We start from the raw sequence: 17752 nt of genomic DNA, 5'->3' as shown, positions 1-17752 counted from the left end.
CTTTGGATATTCGAGATCCAGGCTTGGTCGTTGAGCGCCTGCTGATAGAACCCTGGGACATAGTTACCATTGGCGGGCTTGGTGGCCCTTGTCATGAGAGCTTCGCCTGTTACAGCACACCACCACATCTTTACTATAGAATCCAAACATCGATAGAATTCCAGTTCCACCTTAAACTTCATGCGCATGCTACTAATGCTAGAACGTGACAAAGGGCGACCCGTCTCGCTTTATATGGACTGAAGGTTTAACTAGCTCGTACTCTGCATTTGAACAAAGACTTCCTTCGAAGCATCACCGACAAGGGCCCTTTGCTCGAATAAAGCGGAGAAAGGTATTCGTGGCCGCAATCAAAACCGCTCTGAAGTAAAGTAAGCACGAGCAGCTATATACGATTAACCTAGGAGAAGGAGGGGAAGGGGGAGATGAGGTAGAAAAATCTTGACCCTTTCTTGAAATGCTGGGGGTTTGCCTAAGTAACAACGGCTTCGCCAAGATACTGTGCCAGATTCTCGTACGGTCTGACTGGGTGGTATGATGCCGTTCCGTCATCAGCGTTGATGGGCTAAAATGCTCGCTTTACTTCGATAATAGCCAAGTAAGGTTGGTCCATCGTCCACCTATACCCCCTGTGACGCACACGACAAACCCCTCCGTTGTCTTCAGCCGTAATAGGATTTCCGGCAATTTGAATTGTCGACCGAAAACGCCCGGCCCGTGGTCTGACCTCGACCTGCATCCTAGTTTCGGCGGCGGAATGCTGCAGGAGGCAAAGTCCTAGGGCAACTTGTAGGAAACAGGTGACATGATGAACGGTGACCACCTCAGGTTTACCACGCCGGGCCTCATTCTCGTCCTCGTCGAAATCATCCGTATCGTTACCAAAATCGGATAAAGAGGGTATGGTAGAAGATGAGGAACCGAGTATAGCCGTCCCGGAGGGGGATGTAGCCTTCCCTCTGTACGGATGTCCTCGCTCGCTGCGGATACACCTTCTCTGCCACAGGCTCAAGAAGCTCGTGGCGAGCTGTGCGGGCAAGGGCGGCCCAGAAAAAGCCCTCGGGCAGTCGAAGAAGTTCACTTTCGGCCTGCTGGCACAAAGTCCGGGGAGTTTCCCCAATCAAGGACCTAACTCGGTCAATGTCGACTCTCTGAGACGGTGTATTGTGACCCCCGCATACGGGACAAGAATTGTGGTGAATATCGAGGAAGGTCGGTAGAAATGGGGATTCATGGCCAACGCGAAGCCTATAAGCGATTAAATGGCGAGGGCCCCATTTTTGCTAGCAGGTTTCGTCAGCTCCTCGTTGCTCGTGTTCAGGATAACGTTGATGCCGTCCAGCTTCTGCCTTTTGGCTGGTCGCGCCCCGGTGTCCGAAGATTTCATCTGAACTTTTGGACAGGTTCTTGAGTAATATAGAAGAACGATGAAGCACAACATTACTTCCAGCGCAATAAGGGACCACATTTGCCTTGGGCTGGGTAGGTAGCATTGGACTCTATGCAGGGTGGTTGTCAATGAGGTCCACGGTCTCCTCTTGCAACTCATCAAACACTTTGAACACTTCCAAAGACCAAAACCCCCAACTTCATCGTTTTGAAATATAACAAGGCCATTTAAAAGAAGAAAGAAGCGCATAGAATATAAAGGAGCTCTTGGGATTAATAAATCTTGCTCTATTGGCGTAAAAATTAAGAATTTGGAAGAGTTTTAAGGCCCGTATATTTTGTAAGTAGAATGTAAGCCCTGATTGGTTGAATTCAGGGTGGGGCGTGGACCATTTTGCGAACAGCCTGGGACATTATATCACATGATCTGGTGACGCAATTCAAACAACGCGTCCATCCCACCGCGACCACTCTCCCAAACAAACCTTACCCAACACAAAATGCCAATGTCTACTGCCAAATCTGCGACTGAAGGGAAACCGGAGGTACCGCTCAAGCGCCTCCGAGAAACCGAACTGGCATCAATAAAATGACATTCTGCGCAAACATAGTCGCGATCGTCTGTTTGTGCGGCCGCTACACTGGACAGCGCAGCACCTCGCCCTTCTCGGATGTTACTTCGCCCGCGAAGTGATTGGACCGCACGGGCACGAGCAAGCCCGGTTCCCGGAAGGGCTCCGGCATGCTGCTCGTCAACTACCGCGTAGCATTCTAGCAAAGACGCTAGTCAGGGGCGCTCTCCTCGAGTACTTCAAGCTCAACGAGTACGACGGCACCAAGCTCAACTTCCAATTCAGTCGACGGGTAGTTGCGTCTCTCGCGACCAACGCTCTCTTCTCGCCCGTCCCAACCCCCCCAAGGCTTGCCTATCTCGCTCTCGAAGCCGCGCAAAGACGCCGCGACAAATCCATCTCCCTCTTCCGATCCCGTCGGCTCAACTCGCCCGTTGCCCGGGCGCAGCATAAGCGGCAACGGCGCCTCCGACCGGCCAAAGACATTGAGGATCCATATATCGCTGCCGTTCTGATTGCCCTTGCGCAGGAGCAGTCCTACCAAGACCAAAGCCGTCCTGACCACTACAGGGTACGTATAACCTAATGCGATGCCGCACGCTTGGGGTGGGCCAACAGTGTTTTTGAATAGGTTCATCTACTGGCCGCCAAGGATGACAACCTCTATTTTTACACAGCCCTCATCCCCTCTCACTTTCTCGACCGGTTAGACCGGCCCAGTCAACGGTACCCAACCAGTCCCCCAATCCCCATTACATATGTCTATATTCCAATGCGACCGGAGGGAGAGCTGCTGAGGTTAATGGAGCTTGTCCTGTCCAAATTGAATTTCGCAGCAAAAAATCATGAATGACGTACGTCAAAAAGAGAGCATAATTTCGGTTGGTCTGTAGACGATATCGACTCTCGAGATGCCAATACCTACCTATCAATGGTGTCGATAGTGCAAGGTATTGGCTTGGAGCTGAGAAGCCTGACCTTGATCGTCCTCGGCAATCCATTGCATCGGATATAAAATCATGTCCACCATTGCTTCCCGGCCTACTCTCTCGTGTAGCGGGCGTACGCCAAGGATGATCAAGCCGGGTATATCACCAAGGCGTGGAATGTAATCTTTCCCTTTTTTTTCTGAGTCTGATAGATGCCTTGTTCCAGTCGAACGAAAAGCAAGGATCATTGAAACCTTTTAGTACAGATCCCTTCCCAGCGCCGTGTAATTGCTCTAGCGAATGCCTTCCTGATGCATTGGAAGACGAGAAGGCTATTATTTCGTGGGATTACAATGCGCGGAACGGCCAGGAATATAACGAACTAGAAATCCAAACAACTGCCGCCTTGTATCATGGCTCTCTCTCTATGGTACAGATAGTGTTATCCAGTAGCAAAATGTCATTCGAACATGATTATAAGATGGTGTTCAAATCGACGGGTGGATCACGAGCTGTGTTGAGAAAACGACCCGGCTCGTCTCACGGGATTTCTACCAAAAAGAAATGTTGCCGGGTGTGACCAAGGTATATCGGTGATTAAGATAGTGTTTGTCTTTGAGACTTTTGACTCGAGGTACAATCGCAGTGGCTGATCTCGAGAAATAATCGAATTAATTGCATGTTAAAGGCATAAGTAAACTACTTGGTTTGTTGGACAAGATGTGAGTCGTTATGAAAACATCGTCAGATGGCGACCAATGTCTGGTTTCAAAGACCTTCGGCTCAAGTCTCGAAGTAAAAAACGATACCCAGTTACTTGTCTCCAGGATGGAGAAAATCAAGATACTGTATCAACTGGGCCAAAAAAAAACCCAAAAGGAAGCCAAAATAATCTATTAACTGGGCCCAGGAAAAGCAAAAGCTCACCGACCAACTTTTAGTTGTAGGGTGGCCGGCTATGAAAACCCGTGGGTTTCACTTCGGAATCGAACTCGGGAGCTGTCGGTTGCAAGCTCCCGCCGGAGGGGGGGGTAATAAGCAGCTCCTCCACCTTGACCATTTGTCCTGACCACAATGTGGCGCCCTGGTCAAGATTTCAGGGCTGCTGTTGGAAGGAGTAAAAAGGACCTAATATATATACTGTGCTGCAGTGACGTTGCTCCTTACTCTTCTGTGTTTCACTGTCGTGAGACATGTTGTTTGATTATTTGATCACATTATGTTGGTGTCACTTGTGGGTTTGAATCTGAGGGAGTGTGAATAATGTAGGATGTGACATCCTCATGCGAACTGCGATTTAGTTTCGAAGAGAGTTCGTGATATGCCAGTGTTATGCTACCGGGTAGCAACTCATGGTCTACGTTAGTTGCTCGACTAAGGTACCTATTTTAGCGGCTGTTCAAAGTGGTTCAGCAAAAAGATCAGTCGTGTCCATCATCCCGAATTGACAGCTGAAGCCACTGTTAAATTCAAAGTTCAAACTCTAGGTGTAGATCCGCATCGAGTGGTATTTCCTCACTTCTTCCGAACAAGTCCATCGACCAGTTATGTGCCGCCAAGAATCCATCCTGCAGCATAGCCTCGAAAGATGCCTTATGCGCCCCCAGCTGGATACGATTCCTGATGATCACGCAGATTCAAAAACTTGTCTTGAGAGATGGTATTAACGTGCCGTATTTTTTCGGCATCAACCGGCGCGGCCCATTGTGGGTGACTAGGCACCATCAATGGACCCCCTCTCGATAACAGCCTCGATCGCAGGCATCACAGGCATCTGCCTCCAAGCAGCCCGCGCCCTCGACACCCTCCGCACCAAATTCCAAAACGCTCAACTCACCATCACCGCCCTCTCCTCCCAATGCGCCGCCATCAAGACCGGCCTGTCCCAGCTCCAGACCCTCATCCTGCAAAACCACACCGTCCGCGGCCAGGCCGAGGTCGTCCACACCCTCGACACAACCCTCACCGGTTGCCTAGTCGTACTAACCTGCTTCGAGGACTCCCTCGAAAAACTCTGCGATGCCACCGCACTGATGGAGTCCCGTCGCTCGCTTGTGCGGACGTGGTGGACTAAAGCGCGGATTGTGCGAAATGAGGGGGAGATGAAGGGGTACCTATCGCTATTGCAAGGACAGCAGTCCGCGATTGCGTTTCTGGTTCAAGTGTTGCACATGAATACTACCGATGAGATTCTCGAGGGTGTCAGAAACGGGAAAGGTTTGCTAGACAGGCAAGCGACCAAGGCGGCGTCCTTGCGGTTGGCGAATCCTCAGCTTCAAATTGCCGAGTCTGTTCTGAATCCGCGGAGGTCTGCCGACACGATCTTCCGTGGGGATGGAAACACTGTGGCCGAGGGCGTCGAGTTCGAATTTGATAACACTGTTGTCAACTCGAGAGCCTACCGACGAATGATGGCTTTGGCGAAGGAGGTCGTCACCAACAGGACTAGCACGAAAAGTCCGCAATCGATCATGGCTCTGGAAAATATCAGCTTCGACTCAAAAACCCAATCACGATCGTTTCTCGTGTCTACATCCGAGCCATCCGGTGACCGGAAGGGTGACCCTACAGCAGTCTCGCCGATGCCATCCACGGCATCCGAGGTTGTTCAACCTGCACCCAAACCTACTACCGACACTCCCGAAGAGGCTGCCACCCAACCCACGACCTCCCAAAGCTTGCCAACAAGCCTAGATATCCTCAAAGCCCAACCAACCCAGCTCGGAACAATCCACACCACCGAATACTTTGGCCAGCGCTGCCAGCACCTCTTCACGACCGTCACCCAATGGGTCCTCCGCTTCTCCAAATTCTCCGACATGCGCGCCAGTCGCCTCACCTCGGAAATCAACGATGAAAAAATCATCAACAGGCTAGATAACTCTGTCCTCGACGGCTCCGACCCCGATAACTACCTCCGTGACAGGGTGAAACGCCGGGACATGTTCACTTCTGTCACCATGTCAATGATCTGGGAATTCATTTTCACCCGTTACCTCTTCGGCATGGACCGGGAGCAGAGGTTCAAGCTCAAGTCATTAGAAAAACAGCTAACGGACGTTGGGCCGACGGCGACGGTTCGTGCTTGGAGGGCTACCACGCTGGGGCTGTGGTCGAGGAGGGAATCGTTCAGAAAACAGAGGGATAGGGATGCCGTTGCGGTGGCAGAGGCGATTTTGGAGGCGCTGTCGAAGGTGTTGCCGCCGCCGGGGAATTTGGAAGAGCAGCTGAGGGTGCAGCTGAGGAGGGTGGTGAGTGAGGCGGTGGATCTGTCGATTGAGATGAGGACGCAGGTGGCTGAGTTTATGGTGTTGCCGCCGTTGATGCCCGAGTACAATGAGGATGGGGAGCTGGCGGCGACGGTGAATTTTATCTCGTCGTTGATGACGCAACCGGGTGGTCGGGGGGACACGGAGGGGGATCTCGAGGGGACTGTGGTGAGGGTTGTTTTGTTTCCTTTGGTGGTGCAGAAGGGGGATTTGAGAGGAGAAGGGGAGGAGGAGGTGGTGGTGTTTCCGGCGCAGGTTATTGTGAATACCACCTGAGGACATAGAAGTTGAAAATCACATGGATGGTATGTATTGGCTAATGTCTGAAGCTCTGAGCTATCTCTATGCTGTACGAATGGACTATCTCTAGTTTGAACCTAGTTTGCAGATGTGGTCACTAGACTACCGACTAATCAGACTTCAACTAGTTGGGCATATTTCAGTTGACAAAATCCATGAGACACCAAATGTCCACCTTTGACTTCTTTTGAAATTTGCACACTTGATGATGACTCTTCCCAGTTACCCCGACCGAAACGTGGGTGGCAGGATAAGTGTCGACGTAATCGTGGCGGTTGGTCAGGTCGACTCGTGAGATGACGCCCAACCATCGAAGTCGCTCTGAACAGGAACGTGAACACCAGCCTCCTGAATCATCACAGTACTCGCTCAAAATGATATCTCTTCACCATTTATCGCATACCATTCGTCAACACCATCATCTGCTGTCCATGCACATGTGTGGCTGACATAAATCCAGGAACATCAAGAAACCGGGCGGCTCGCCTGATGCCAAACCCATGTTGACCGCGTGACGCGGCAGCATCAAAGTGACACACAGCAATGCTGAAAAAACGACTCCCCTCGAGAACACTTGCGCAGGAGTGAACCTGGCACGCAGAAAAGATAATCACCGTTTCATATCGAGGAAAAGAAAGCTGTTGTGGTGGACCAATCGAAGGGTGAATGTGCTGGCCAAACGTGCAGATCGACACGACATCACCTTGCTGGCGTTGGAAATGGTGCCTGAATTGGCCTCAATTGACCAGGAGCAAACCAAAAAAGTGACAAAAACAAAAACAAGAGCCACTCGGAATGATCTATCAATGTTTGAAGAGCGAAAAGCAATGTGGTGGGCTGTGGGAAGAGGCAAAAGTGTGGAAGGGTTGAGATGCGGATAGCTTCAACCAAAGCTTCACGAGCAGCTCGCGAGCCGCCCCACCATCAGGAGTGACTTTCGCTTCAAGTACAGATATCTCAGGCAACAACGGTGCAATGCGAAAAATAAACACATGGAAGAAACGGCATCAATTGCCCGATCGAACTGATGTATTCTTCTACGACAAAGCAGGGGTTGGTGAGGTGCTATGTTGAATGCGCCAGAGGGCGATGGGTTGGACCGACCAAGGCGCGTGAAGCCAAATCGCGTCCGAAAACAGATGCTTGAATGCCAACTCTCGTCTCGGAAATGGTCATCGGTATTTGGAACAATGCCCCGCGGTCCCCGGGCGCAAAAAATGAAATAAAAAGCACACAAAGAAGAGCAGAGTCGGGTGATTCCAACCATGTGCTGCGGACCCGGGTCGAGAAAAGGGAAGAAGCGTGGGAACTCGAATCAAACCGAGGGAAGGGGGAGTCGGGGCGAGCTCGAGATCAGAGATGCTCTTTCGACAGGCGGGGTGCGCATGATTGACAACTCGAGGTACAAGGTGGATCCGGTGTCGTTGAACGGGCCAATCAGAAAATAGGCACGCTGCGAGTTTTTTGTTTGTTTCCGATTTAAATGCCCGCCCAAAGAGGGAAAGCGCCAAAATAACGGGGAGCGGCAAGTGATCGAAGGAGGACCCCAAGAATCCCGGCACGCCTGCTGCCCCCTCTCTCTCCCTCCCTTCCATGATCCATCTGGCATTCTGCATCCTTTTTTTCTTCTCCCTCCCCCCTTCACCCCGCCTGCCTGGCAGCGGCATGTCACCTGTTTTTTTTTTTTTTTTTTTCCCTTTTAGCACTGACATGATCCAGGGTTCCTTATGTGATCTTGACGATGACGATGACGAACAGTCCAGGGTTCCAGTTCAGCTTAGCGGCAGATCGAGAAGGCTTCCCCGTTCGGATGACCCCGTGGTGAATGATGGGTGACAACCACCCCTCCCATGCTCATGGTTGTTGGGTAGTGTACGTAGTAGTAGATAGATAACTGTATGACTGGCCTTCCCCGCCATGCACCTTGTGCCTCGTCCCTTGCCCCCATCATCCACAAGAAGTAGAAGTTCTTCAGCAGTGAATGGTTGAGTAAGACAATGATTGGGCATCCATCCATCCAGGCCATGCCGTCGGGTTGGGGTTGAGTGACGAAAGGGTGTGCGTAAAACAGAGATGGCATCGCCTCACCAAGGGACCTAGGTAGCCACGCACGTTGGGCTGCACTCACTTACTCGCTTCCGTCTCTCACTCACACCTCACGCCTCATGCACTTCGGTGATGCAGCCATATGATGCCACCTCACAGAGTGTAAGGTCCCCACATGATCTGGGCTTTTTCGGAGCAAGACAGGGTGACATGGATGCTGGGAACGGGCGTGTCTGCCATATGCCTGGGAGCTCTAGGCATGCTTCTAGTGGGGGGCACGGGCCATACCTTGCACCAAAGCTGCGAGCTTTTGCCCCGGGAATTTGGGCAGCTCCAGGGCACAATCAGCACAATCACTCGGGGGTGGGCGAGACCCCCGCTTCCATATATAAACACCCGATCATCCCCCCGAGCGCGACAGCCCGCCCACCCTCCTGTCCCTGGTTTCTCTCGTCCACCCCGAACTTGCAAGCCGTTCTTCACCCTCTCTGTCCGACTCGTCCATTTCCGCTTCGAACAGCATCTAGCATCTGTATTGTCATCTACACCAAACAAAACAAACACCACTTCAAACCATCACCATGCCTCCCAAGAAGACCGAGACCAAGACTGAGGGCGCCGCTGCCCCCAAGGCAAAGGCCGCCCCCGCCCACCCCTCCTACCAGGTATGAAGAGTCTATACATTAGACATGTTGATTGATCAGTCGTATCTAACTTTTATTCAGGACATGATCACGGATGCCATCATTCAGGTAATTTTCACTGTCCCTGTTGGTTCATGCCGACGCGTCCGGTCGCAAGTGAGATGAGGATGAAGGAAGCTCATGATGTCTTTGATCCCACGTCTCACTACGCTCGGATTTTGCCCACTTTGCATTCATGATCACATTTACTGACGCTGCTTTTTCTTGAACTGCAGCTCAAGGATCGCAATGGCTCCAGGTAAGAAAATTTCTGCATTTTTTTTTCTTCTCCCATCCACCCATCTCGCGTAGCGAGAACATCCACAACGATGCGCGTGTCGCAAATGCGACCGCCCACCACAGCCTCCTTGGCTCACCCCCCCACTCTCACCTCACAATTATCTCATTCACACATCACATGAACGCCTCGGACTGACTCAGCCGCCAGCCGTCAATCCCTCAAGAAGTATGTCAAGAGCAACAACACCATCAATGCCTCTGACAACATGTTCGACTCCCTCTTCAACAAGGCCTTGAAGTCTGGTGTCGACAAGGGCATCTTCGAGCAACCCAAGGGCCCCTCCGGCGGCACCAAGCTCGCCAAGAAGACTGCCGCTCCCAAGGAAAAGAAGCCTGCTGCCCCTAAGAAGGCCGCCGCGCCCAAGGAGAAGAAGGAGGCTGCTCCCAAGGAGAAGAAGGCTGCCACCAAGAAGGCTGCCGCTCCCAAGGAGAAGAAGGAGAAGAAGGAGACCGCTCCCAAGGAGAAAAAGGAGAAGAAGGCCGCTGCCCCCAAGAAGGCTGCCGCGCCCAAGGAGAAGAAGGAGAAGAAGGCTGCCCCCAAGAAGGTGAGCATCCTATGACACACCCACGTGACTTTTCCTGAATATCCGCTGACATTGTCTATCCAGGCTGCCCAAGCCCCTGCTGAGGAGAAGCCTGCTGTCCTGACCAAGACCAAGTCCGGTCGCGTCACCAAGGCTGCCCCCGCCGCCAAGGCCGCGCCCAAGAAGGCTGCTCCCAAGAAGGCCGCTGCCCCCAAGAAGGAGAAGACACCAAAGAAGGCTGACAAGGCGGAAGCTGCCTCGGCGTAGAAGCCGAGGGTGAGTCTTTCTTGTCATGATGGTTTTTTCTTATACTTGTTTGATGTGACGGCTCTGCTTTTTTTTTTATTTTTTTTTTATTAAGTTTGGCGTTCAGGATTATCACTGGGGCTATCATCTTGGGGGTTATCATTGGGATAAGCGGCCGCTTTTTCTAGGCACCATTTTTGCGCGCGCGCGGGTTTTTATTGTTTTCGGAGGGCCTGTATCACATTTTTTTTTATTACGGGGGAAGAACGTGTGGGAAAAACATGCTTTTTGTTGACGAAGGTTATTGGCTCTACTATACCCCCCTCTCCCCCCCTTCTTCCCACAGCTTGCATATACAACAAACATTTTCAACCATGAAGACAGGAAGGGGTCGGACGACGATCATCATCACTTGCGAGCAGCCTTTGTTGGAATCATTCAAGATGCATTTGGTTTTTCTCTGCTATCGATACCCAACCATCATTCGTACCGCGACATCACTACAAACACACATGATTCGGAAAAGGACTTTGGAACCGGGAAGCGCGCGCGCAAAAGAGGGTAGACTTTTGGGGGCAGGGAGGCGTTAGAGGATTTTTGTTGGAGGTAGGGTGGGTAGATGGGCTTAAAATCTCGGCTGGGGGGGTTTTTGGGGCCTGATGAGTTGTAATTATACATGCCAATTGAATTGTTTTCTGACAAAATCTTTGGAGAGGTCTCACGTTAGTTTTGAGTGAATGAGTGAATGGCGGTTTTGATCTGGAGGGATACAGAGAGGAGAGAAAGAAGGGGTCCAACAAGTGGGGGGAGGGGCTCCTCGACGCGTAGGTGGCGCGTCGACCGGGGGTTGTTTACATTTTCGGTTTGACCCCATTCTCATTTTTCTGCCGCCCAGGGGTCGGGGTCAGGGGTGCGGTTCCTCATCGGCCACTCCTTGTTTTTTTTTGGTTGTTTTTTGGGGATGTGTTTTGAGTTGGAGGGTTGACTACCATTTGTAACTTGCCGAGATGGTAAATCTAGATTTGGAAAGGTAAGAGCAAGAAGAAAGTGCGGGATTATTGGGGGCGTTGTTGCGGGGGGAGGTTTTGTTCACCGCTTGAGATGGGGGAATGTGATCAGCCAGCTAACTCATTCATCTTGACAGAAATCTCGCGATAAAATTGGGATTGATGATTGCGATCAAGATGTATTCTTCAGCGGCCCGGATACATCTATCAAAATACACATGTGTCTGTCTCATATGTATACCCAACCACGGCACAGGTGTCAATCAAAGTGGGCCAACGAGAAATCTGAGGCTTCACCAGTTGTGGCACTTACATGCCGATTCATGCTGGTCCGTGCCCAGACAAGCATGTCCTGCATGTTCTCAAGTGGGTCTTGCCGTTCGGAGCTAGCTAGCGGGGTACACTGCCAGTCTTATCGGAAGGTTCCTTATCGAAACGTGGGTGTGTGTGTTCTGGAAAGGGATTCTGCCGTCATCTGGTTCAGGTGCTGTGACTGTGCCTGATCGACTGTTGGCGTGGCCCAGGAAGCACAGCACAGCTCAGCTCTGGGGAGGGAGCTTCCGTTTGCTGTCTAATCCTTTGACACACTACCTACCACCTAGATAGCTATCTACATTTTTCATCACCCAAGCTGTTGTGGAAACGTGCATCGGAGACGGACAAGCAGCCAACGTCAACAAACCTACCCCCCGCTAATCCCGACCCGCATCCGACAACCCGCGTCACTGTCCAAGTTTATTGGAAGTCAGCGGCCGGCCGGTTCGGTTCTAATCAGGCACCCATCAGCGATGCCACCACCACCACCGTACCTTACCTAAGTGGCTCTTTTTTTACCAAACCTCACTACCAAGGCAACACGCCTGGGCTGTTCAACCGACCTATTATCTTGTTGCGTGATTGCAGCTGTTGCGCCAGCCGCGCGCCTCTCAAATCTATAGCTTGTTTATATTTTTATATTCTTGACCTACCTTTCTGCTACAGGTCAAAGACACAATGGCCGCCCAGCCATCGTTCAATTCCAATAACCCGTTTCGTCGCAAGCCCGTTGCCACTACCGACGTCCCAGATCTGCAGTCGACGACCCCTCCTCCACCACCACCGCCGACGATACAGGGGGATGATAATACCTCGAGTTTGACGATTGGGGGCGGCGGCGGTGATCAATTCTGGGAAACATTGCAGGGTGTACCGAGACCGGCTCAGCCGCCGCCGACGACGAGTTTTCTGAAGCAAAAGGTTGTCAAGAAGGTAAGGGTGCAGAGCCCGCCGCCGAGTAGTCCGGAGGAGAGCGATGGGTTTGGGGAGAGGTTCCCGCCGATTGGGGAGCCGGATGAGGAGAGTGATAGTGGTAGTGAGAGTAGTGAGGAGGAAGAGGAGGAGGGGGAGGAGGAGGAGGAGGAGGAGGTGGTGGTGGTGGAGGTAGATCCTTTTGGGGTGGGTGGGGGGTCGAATAAGAGCTCGGTTGAGGAGTTGGCGGTGCAAGAGGGGGATAGGCGGCGGGAGGGAGGGGTGCCGAGGATATTTTTCCAGATGGGACAACCAGGGTTGGAGGAGAGGGGGGAAACTGAGGTGGGGGCAGGAGGGTCGAGGGGAGGGCTGGATGTGGATGCGTTCAGGAGGCTGTTGTTGACTGGACAGACCGGGGGATCAACACCGGCACGGTCGAGTGCTGATCTCGGGAGGGCGGAGGAAAGAGCTGGGACGGAGATAACGATACAGTTGCAGGACACGCCACGTCTATCACGGGAAATACCAGGCCAGACGGTTGGAGATGAGCAGCAGAGGTTACTCCCCAACCCTCCCGCCGCCACCCTCCAACCTGCACCGACCATCCTGAGAAAGAAACCCCCTCCCCCGAGCTCCCGCCATGGAAAACTCATCCGACCAGACCCGACCCGCCAGGAGAGCAGCAGCTCCCTAGGCGGCAAAACCTCGTCTTCATCATCACTAGCAAGCCCTAAACCTGTCACGTCACCATCTCGACAGCGGCCCCCAACCCCGTCAGACGTTAACAAACCCCTCCCTTCACAGCCCTCGGTGTCAGAAGATGGCAATATATTCGACCACGAAGCAGCGGGGAAGATTCCCGAGCCTGCCATGCCCGACCCAGGTCTTCACATCATCCACGCTTTACGCTCCCCCTCCCCAACCTCTAGTCTGCCGACACCACCACCGTCAAGAAAACCTGCCCCCCCACCGAGACGACAACCACATCATGGCAGGTCCGAGCCTAGGCCTTTTTCACCAGAGGAGGAATTGTTTAGCAGTACTCGTCGATCATCAATGGAATCGACCCGTTCCCGGTCTTCTTCCTTACGAGCCAACATCCACGCGCCGGCACCGCCGCCCCCGAGGAGACCATCGCAGAGGGTGGTGGCGTCGCCCAGTGGTGAGGCTGTATCTCCGCCCCCGACACTGTCTGGGAGGAGTACGCCGAATAATAACAGTGTGGTCACACCGACGCTGGCGGGATCGGTGGTGGAAGCTATTGCCAGCCCTCCACCGGTGGGAGGGACGGCAAAGGAGAAGTTGACGCCGCCGCCGCCGCCTCCGGCTAGGGGGGCGAGTGTGAGGGCTAAGAAACCTGTCGGGGCAGCGGGGGAGGGGGTGGTGAGGAGGAGTAGTGGGAATAGCAAGCCGGCGCCGCCGGTGCCGAAGCATAGGGGTGGTGGTGGTAGTGTTAGGAATAGTGCTATGGCAGTGGCGACGGCGGTAACACCGGACACGACGGATGAGGTGGTGGTGTCCACACCTGGGGGTGGTGGTGGTGACGGGGTGGATATATTGGCTGATTTAACGAGGTTGCAGAGGGAGGTGGATGAGTTGAGGGCTGGGTTGGCTAATGGGGGGTCGAAGTGATGGGCTGGGAGTATGATGTAGGGGATTGAAAAGAAATGGGAATTAATAACTGAAAGATCCTTTGATGATAGGGGGTTGGGTTAAAGGGAAGGGAACTTGTATGATACAATGTGGTAATTTTGTTTTGGGGATTTGTCTTGTATATGATGATGATGATGATGATGATGATTTGGATGTGGATGTGGTTCTCGGTGTATTTGATGCTGGATGGGAACAAGTGTGGTTGTTTGGTGGTGAAGACACCGCGCGCGTGCTTATTGACAGGAAGCTACCTATAAATCACTCCCATGTGACGGTTCTGAATCTTGTCATCATCATCGTCATCCCTTTTCTTACTACTGCTTTTCGCCTTTCAATTCGTAATTACCACACACACACACACACACACACACAGACACACACACGCACTCTCTCTCCCTCCACCTAACAATGTCGTGATCACCACGGTTGGTGCTCTTACTGAATGGGTGGTCTGGATATATTTAGTTGAATACCACCCGTTTTGCTGGGACCGGAAGACAAGAAACTGGACAGTTGAACTCGAGGTAGAGTTCACACCCAAAGTATGTCAGCTGCCGGGCATAGCTACTAGGCCATGCTTTTCTCCATCTTTTCGCATGTTCAACAAGTCACATGTCATTTTTCACAGTCCAGCGCTCGATTGTCTTCATATGCAGCTCCGTAACCTCGTTTGACATACCGTTTTCGCTTGTTGATGCTATTCTTTTTTGGCCCAATGATCAGCCTCTGCTCTTCACCCCATTCACATCCCCCTCCACCTCTCTCTCCAACCCCCCTTCTCAAACAGCCATAACGCCTCCGTCGCATAAGCATAACAACTCCTGTGCCCCCTCCCCTCCTCCCCCTGCACCTCCTCTTCAATACTCTCCACCACCCGATTCTCCTTGAAACACCTCCACAACCCAAACGCCAAATCGTCCTCCTCCCCTACCCTCCCACCCTCACCCTTCCCCCAATCACCCCTTCCCAACCTGTACAGCATCCTGCCCAGCGTCTGATAAGCAATACACCTCTGCGCTGGGACCTCCGATCTCGCATATCTCGCCAACTCGGGAATAGTATACCCCGCCGCCTCGGGCGCCTCACCATGGTGGTGAAGACCCTTCGTTACAGGGATTTGCCGGGATAATCTCGGTGGGATGAGTAAACCGCGAAAGTCAAAGCGCAGCGCAGAGACGGGGAGTGAGTCCTGGCCTGGGTAGTAAGGGGATTCTTTGTCGGCGGCGGATCCCGGGGTTGGGATGGGGGCCATCCAGGCGAGCTTGGAGGGGTCGGCGGGGAGGTTGGGGAAGAATTTGGAGTGCATTTTCTCGAGAAAGTCCGGGTCTTCGGGGTCGAGGTCGGGGACAGTGGGGGGCTGGGGGTAGTGGGTGTGGAATGTGTGGGCTTCGTCGGGGGCGTTGGAGGGGGTTATGACGAGGTTTGGGTCGGTGGTGGTGATCTTTTTGACGGGGATGAGGTTGGCTGGGGGAGCTGGGGGAGCGGCGTCTTCGTCAAAGGTGACTGTTTTCTTGGGTTTTGTGGGATCTTTCTTGGATGGTGGTGGTGGTATGTTTTCTGAGACGTCCTCGACGGTGACTTTGGGGGGTTTGGTCGTGGTTGTTACGGGGGTTGTTTTCGCGCTCGAAGAGGGTTCTGGGGACGGATCGAATTTCGCGGGACCGGAATCGTCGAGGTTTGCGCGCCGGAGCAGCATTTGGATGAGCTTTGGATCAAGGTTCTTGAAAAGGTCGCGCTGTTCTTCCATGATCTGATCGGGCGGCAACGAGTTCAAAAGGGCGTCATTTTCCTCGGCGATTCTCTGCTTTTCTGACACCTCAGGCTTTGGTGCTGGTGGCCGCTCTGGGCCATATTGGGCTGGAGGAGTCGGGAGCATGCTCGTGTTGTTGTTCTGGCGCTGCTTCTTGAAGGCAGAAACTCGTTTCTTGGGCGCTGGGAATCCGGTCGCGGACTGGTTGGCGGGAGTCGGGAAGCTCGGGGGCTTGACCTCGTCGGGTGTGTGTTCGAGAACGTCTCGTACCTCTAGTCCAAATCCCTCCATTTTGTCGGGGTTTTTTTTTTTTGTGTGTGTGTGTGTGTGTGTGTGTGTGGTGATGGTCGAATGGGCGAGCGTTGGTGAAGAAGTTACTTTGTGTTGATAGAAAAGGTTCCGTCACCAGCAAGTTATCCGTTATCGTTATCGTTATTGGCCCCCCACTTTAACGAAGCTTTTGGAAGCTGGACAGGGGTGGCTGCTTATCTAATTACCCGTCACTGCTAGCGTCGATCTAAGGCCGAATGGCACCGGGCCTGGTCTGTGCACGGCATTCGAAACACTCGTTCAGATGCAGGCCAGTGTTTCGCGGGTGTAGAAAACGATACTTTTGGCTATTTTTCTGAGAAACTGAGAGAAGAGACTCGCACAGAGTGGAGCGGTTGGCTGTAGCAGACCGGCGCCACAGCACGTGAAGCAGCGGAAAATTGCATCGTTAGTGCACGAATACAAGACACGCCATGTCTCGGGATCGGAAGGCACAGGGACGGATATATCGCTGCAGAAGTCTACCACGTCTAACTAGGTGTATATCTGGAGTATAATCTCTTCTCCATTCTCTCACTGCGTCCCAAGCATCTTCTGACTTGTATACAGACAGCGACCGGCTTGTTGTAATAGATCGGAGAATTGGGACGGTGTGGAATTGGATGTGGCTTGTGCGTCGATCAGGGATGCCCTGTGCCTGTCCCGGCACGTTTATTTTGTCCCTCAATTGTGGGTCGGACACTGCGGAGAATGTCACGCATCGTCCCACCCCGAATGCGAAACGGGGGCGGGGTACAAGATCCAGAAGTACCCTCGTACCTACCGTACCGTGTGCAGGGCACTGCAGGATACCGCAGGACCCAAGCCGCCCCGCGCGAGCCTCTTCCGCGCTCTCGGCTCTGCGACGAACCCCCCCTCTCCCCTGTCACACTTTAAAGTCACTTCCCACCGGTGGGGGACCTCTAACAGCCAGGCCTTGTGACGACAGAGAGCATTGATATTATTTTATCGTCTTCCATTTCCCAGCCAGAGCAACCAAGGCATTTCCCCCTCCGGTCACCCTACTCCCTCTATGAGTGGTTGGTCAGGCGGTGGCCAGCTGCCAGAGAGGCAATCCCATCACCTAATCTGATATCGGCAAACCGTCTGATGTATCTGATGACTGCGTTTCCCTCTTTTGGCCGTTCGCTTGGCTCCATCACTGGCTGGACTGGCAACCTGGTCTGAGTGTTCTTGTTAATGGTGTTTAATTCGTTTTTTTCCAGAACAAATGTCCCTTTGGTGGTCAAGCCCCGGTTTTCCCTCGCCAGCTGCAAAGTAATAAAAAAAAAGTTCCAAAACAGAGCCCATCCCCGTCCTGCTCCTCGCCGCCCAGCACCCCAAAATTTCCTCCTTTTCTCACTCTCTTTTTCCACACTTTTTGCAGTCAACAACCACCACAAAAGAATCGACTCCCATCAGTTTCATTGACGCCTGGTGTGCCTGCATCGCGCAACCATCGTATTTCGATTCCCGCGTCTTTTCCGAATTGATCCATACGCTTTTGACCGCTGCATCCCCCCAAACAGCCCGGACACCGCTCATTTT

At 52.8% G+C, this 17752-nt stretch overlaps 5 protein-coding genes across 5 annotated transcripts; 4 read left to right on the top strand and 1 right to left on the bottom strand.

Annotated features, from left to right (window-relative positions):
• Nucleotides 1-902: 902 nt before the first annotated feature.
• Nucleotides 903-2764, top strand: QC763_0075660 (uncharacterized protein; the record flags this gene model as incomplete). The annotated part of the gene is made up of 4 exons (XM_062906035.1): nucleotides 903-1212; nucleotides 2039-2532; nucleotides 2593-2698; nucleotides 2760-2764. 4 exons carry the CDS (start codon nucleotides 903-905, stop codon nucleotides 2762-2764), a joined length of 915 nt encoding a protein of 304 aa, XP_062764877.1.
• Nucleotides 2765-4617: 1853 nt separating this feature from the next.
• QC763_508750 (uncharacterized protein) lies at nucleotides 4618-6435 on the top strand (the record flags this gene model as incomplete). The annotated part of the gene is made up of 1 exon (XM_062913465.1): nucleotides 4618-6435. One exon carries the CDS (start codon nucleotides 4618-4620, stop codon nucleotides 6433-6435), a length of 1818 nt encoding a protein of 605 aa, XP_062764876.1.
• A 2130-nt stretch (nucleotides 6436-8565) lies between these two features.
• Nucleotides 8566-10839, top strand: QC763_508740 (uncharacterized protein). Its single transcript, XM_062913464.1, has 5 exons — nucleotides 8566-9170; nucleotides 9231-9257; nucleotides 9425-9447; nucleotides 9637-10033; nucleotides 10097-10839. Exons 1-5 carry the CDS (start codon nucleotides 9087-9089, stop codon nucleotides 10277-10279), a joined length of 714 nt encoding a protein of 237 aa, XP_062764875.1. The 5' UTR covers nucleotides 8566-9086; the 3' UTR covers nucleotides 10280-10839.
• Nucleotides 10840-12258: 1419 nt separating this feature from the next.
• On the top strand, nucleotides 12259-14124 carry QC763_508730 (uncharacterized protein; the record flags this gene model as incomplete). The annotated part of the gene is given in 2 exon segments (XM_062913463.1): nucleotides 12259-12669; nucleotides 12685-14124. 2 exon segments carry the CDS (start codon nucleotides 12259-12261, stop codon nucleotides 14122-14124), a joined length of 1851 nt encoding a protein of 616 aa, XP_062764874.1.
• A 763-nt stretch (nucleotides 14125-14887) lies between these two features.
• On the bottom strand, nucleotides 14888-16186 carry QC763_508710 (uncharacterized protein; the record flags this gene model as incomplete). The annotated part of the gene is made up of 1 exon (XM_062913462.1): nucleotides 14888-16186. One exon carries the CDS (start codon nucleotides 16184-16186, stop codon nucleotides 14888-14890), a length of 1299 nt encoding a protein of 432 aa, XP_062764873.1.
• Nucleotides 16187-17752: the final 1566 nt, after the last annotated feature.

This window comes from Podospora pseudopauciseta (assembly GCF_035222475.1).
Source record: "Podospora pseudopauciseta strain CBS 411.78 chromosome 5 map unlocalized CBS411.78m_5, whole genome shotgun sequence".
NCBI lineage: Eukaryota > Fungi > Ascomycota > Sordariomycetes > Sordariales > Podosporaceae > Podospora > Podospora pseudopauciseta.
The sequence above is the reverse complement of the archived record's forward strand: the minus strand, read 5'-3'. Positions and strand labels throughout refer to the sequence as shown.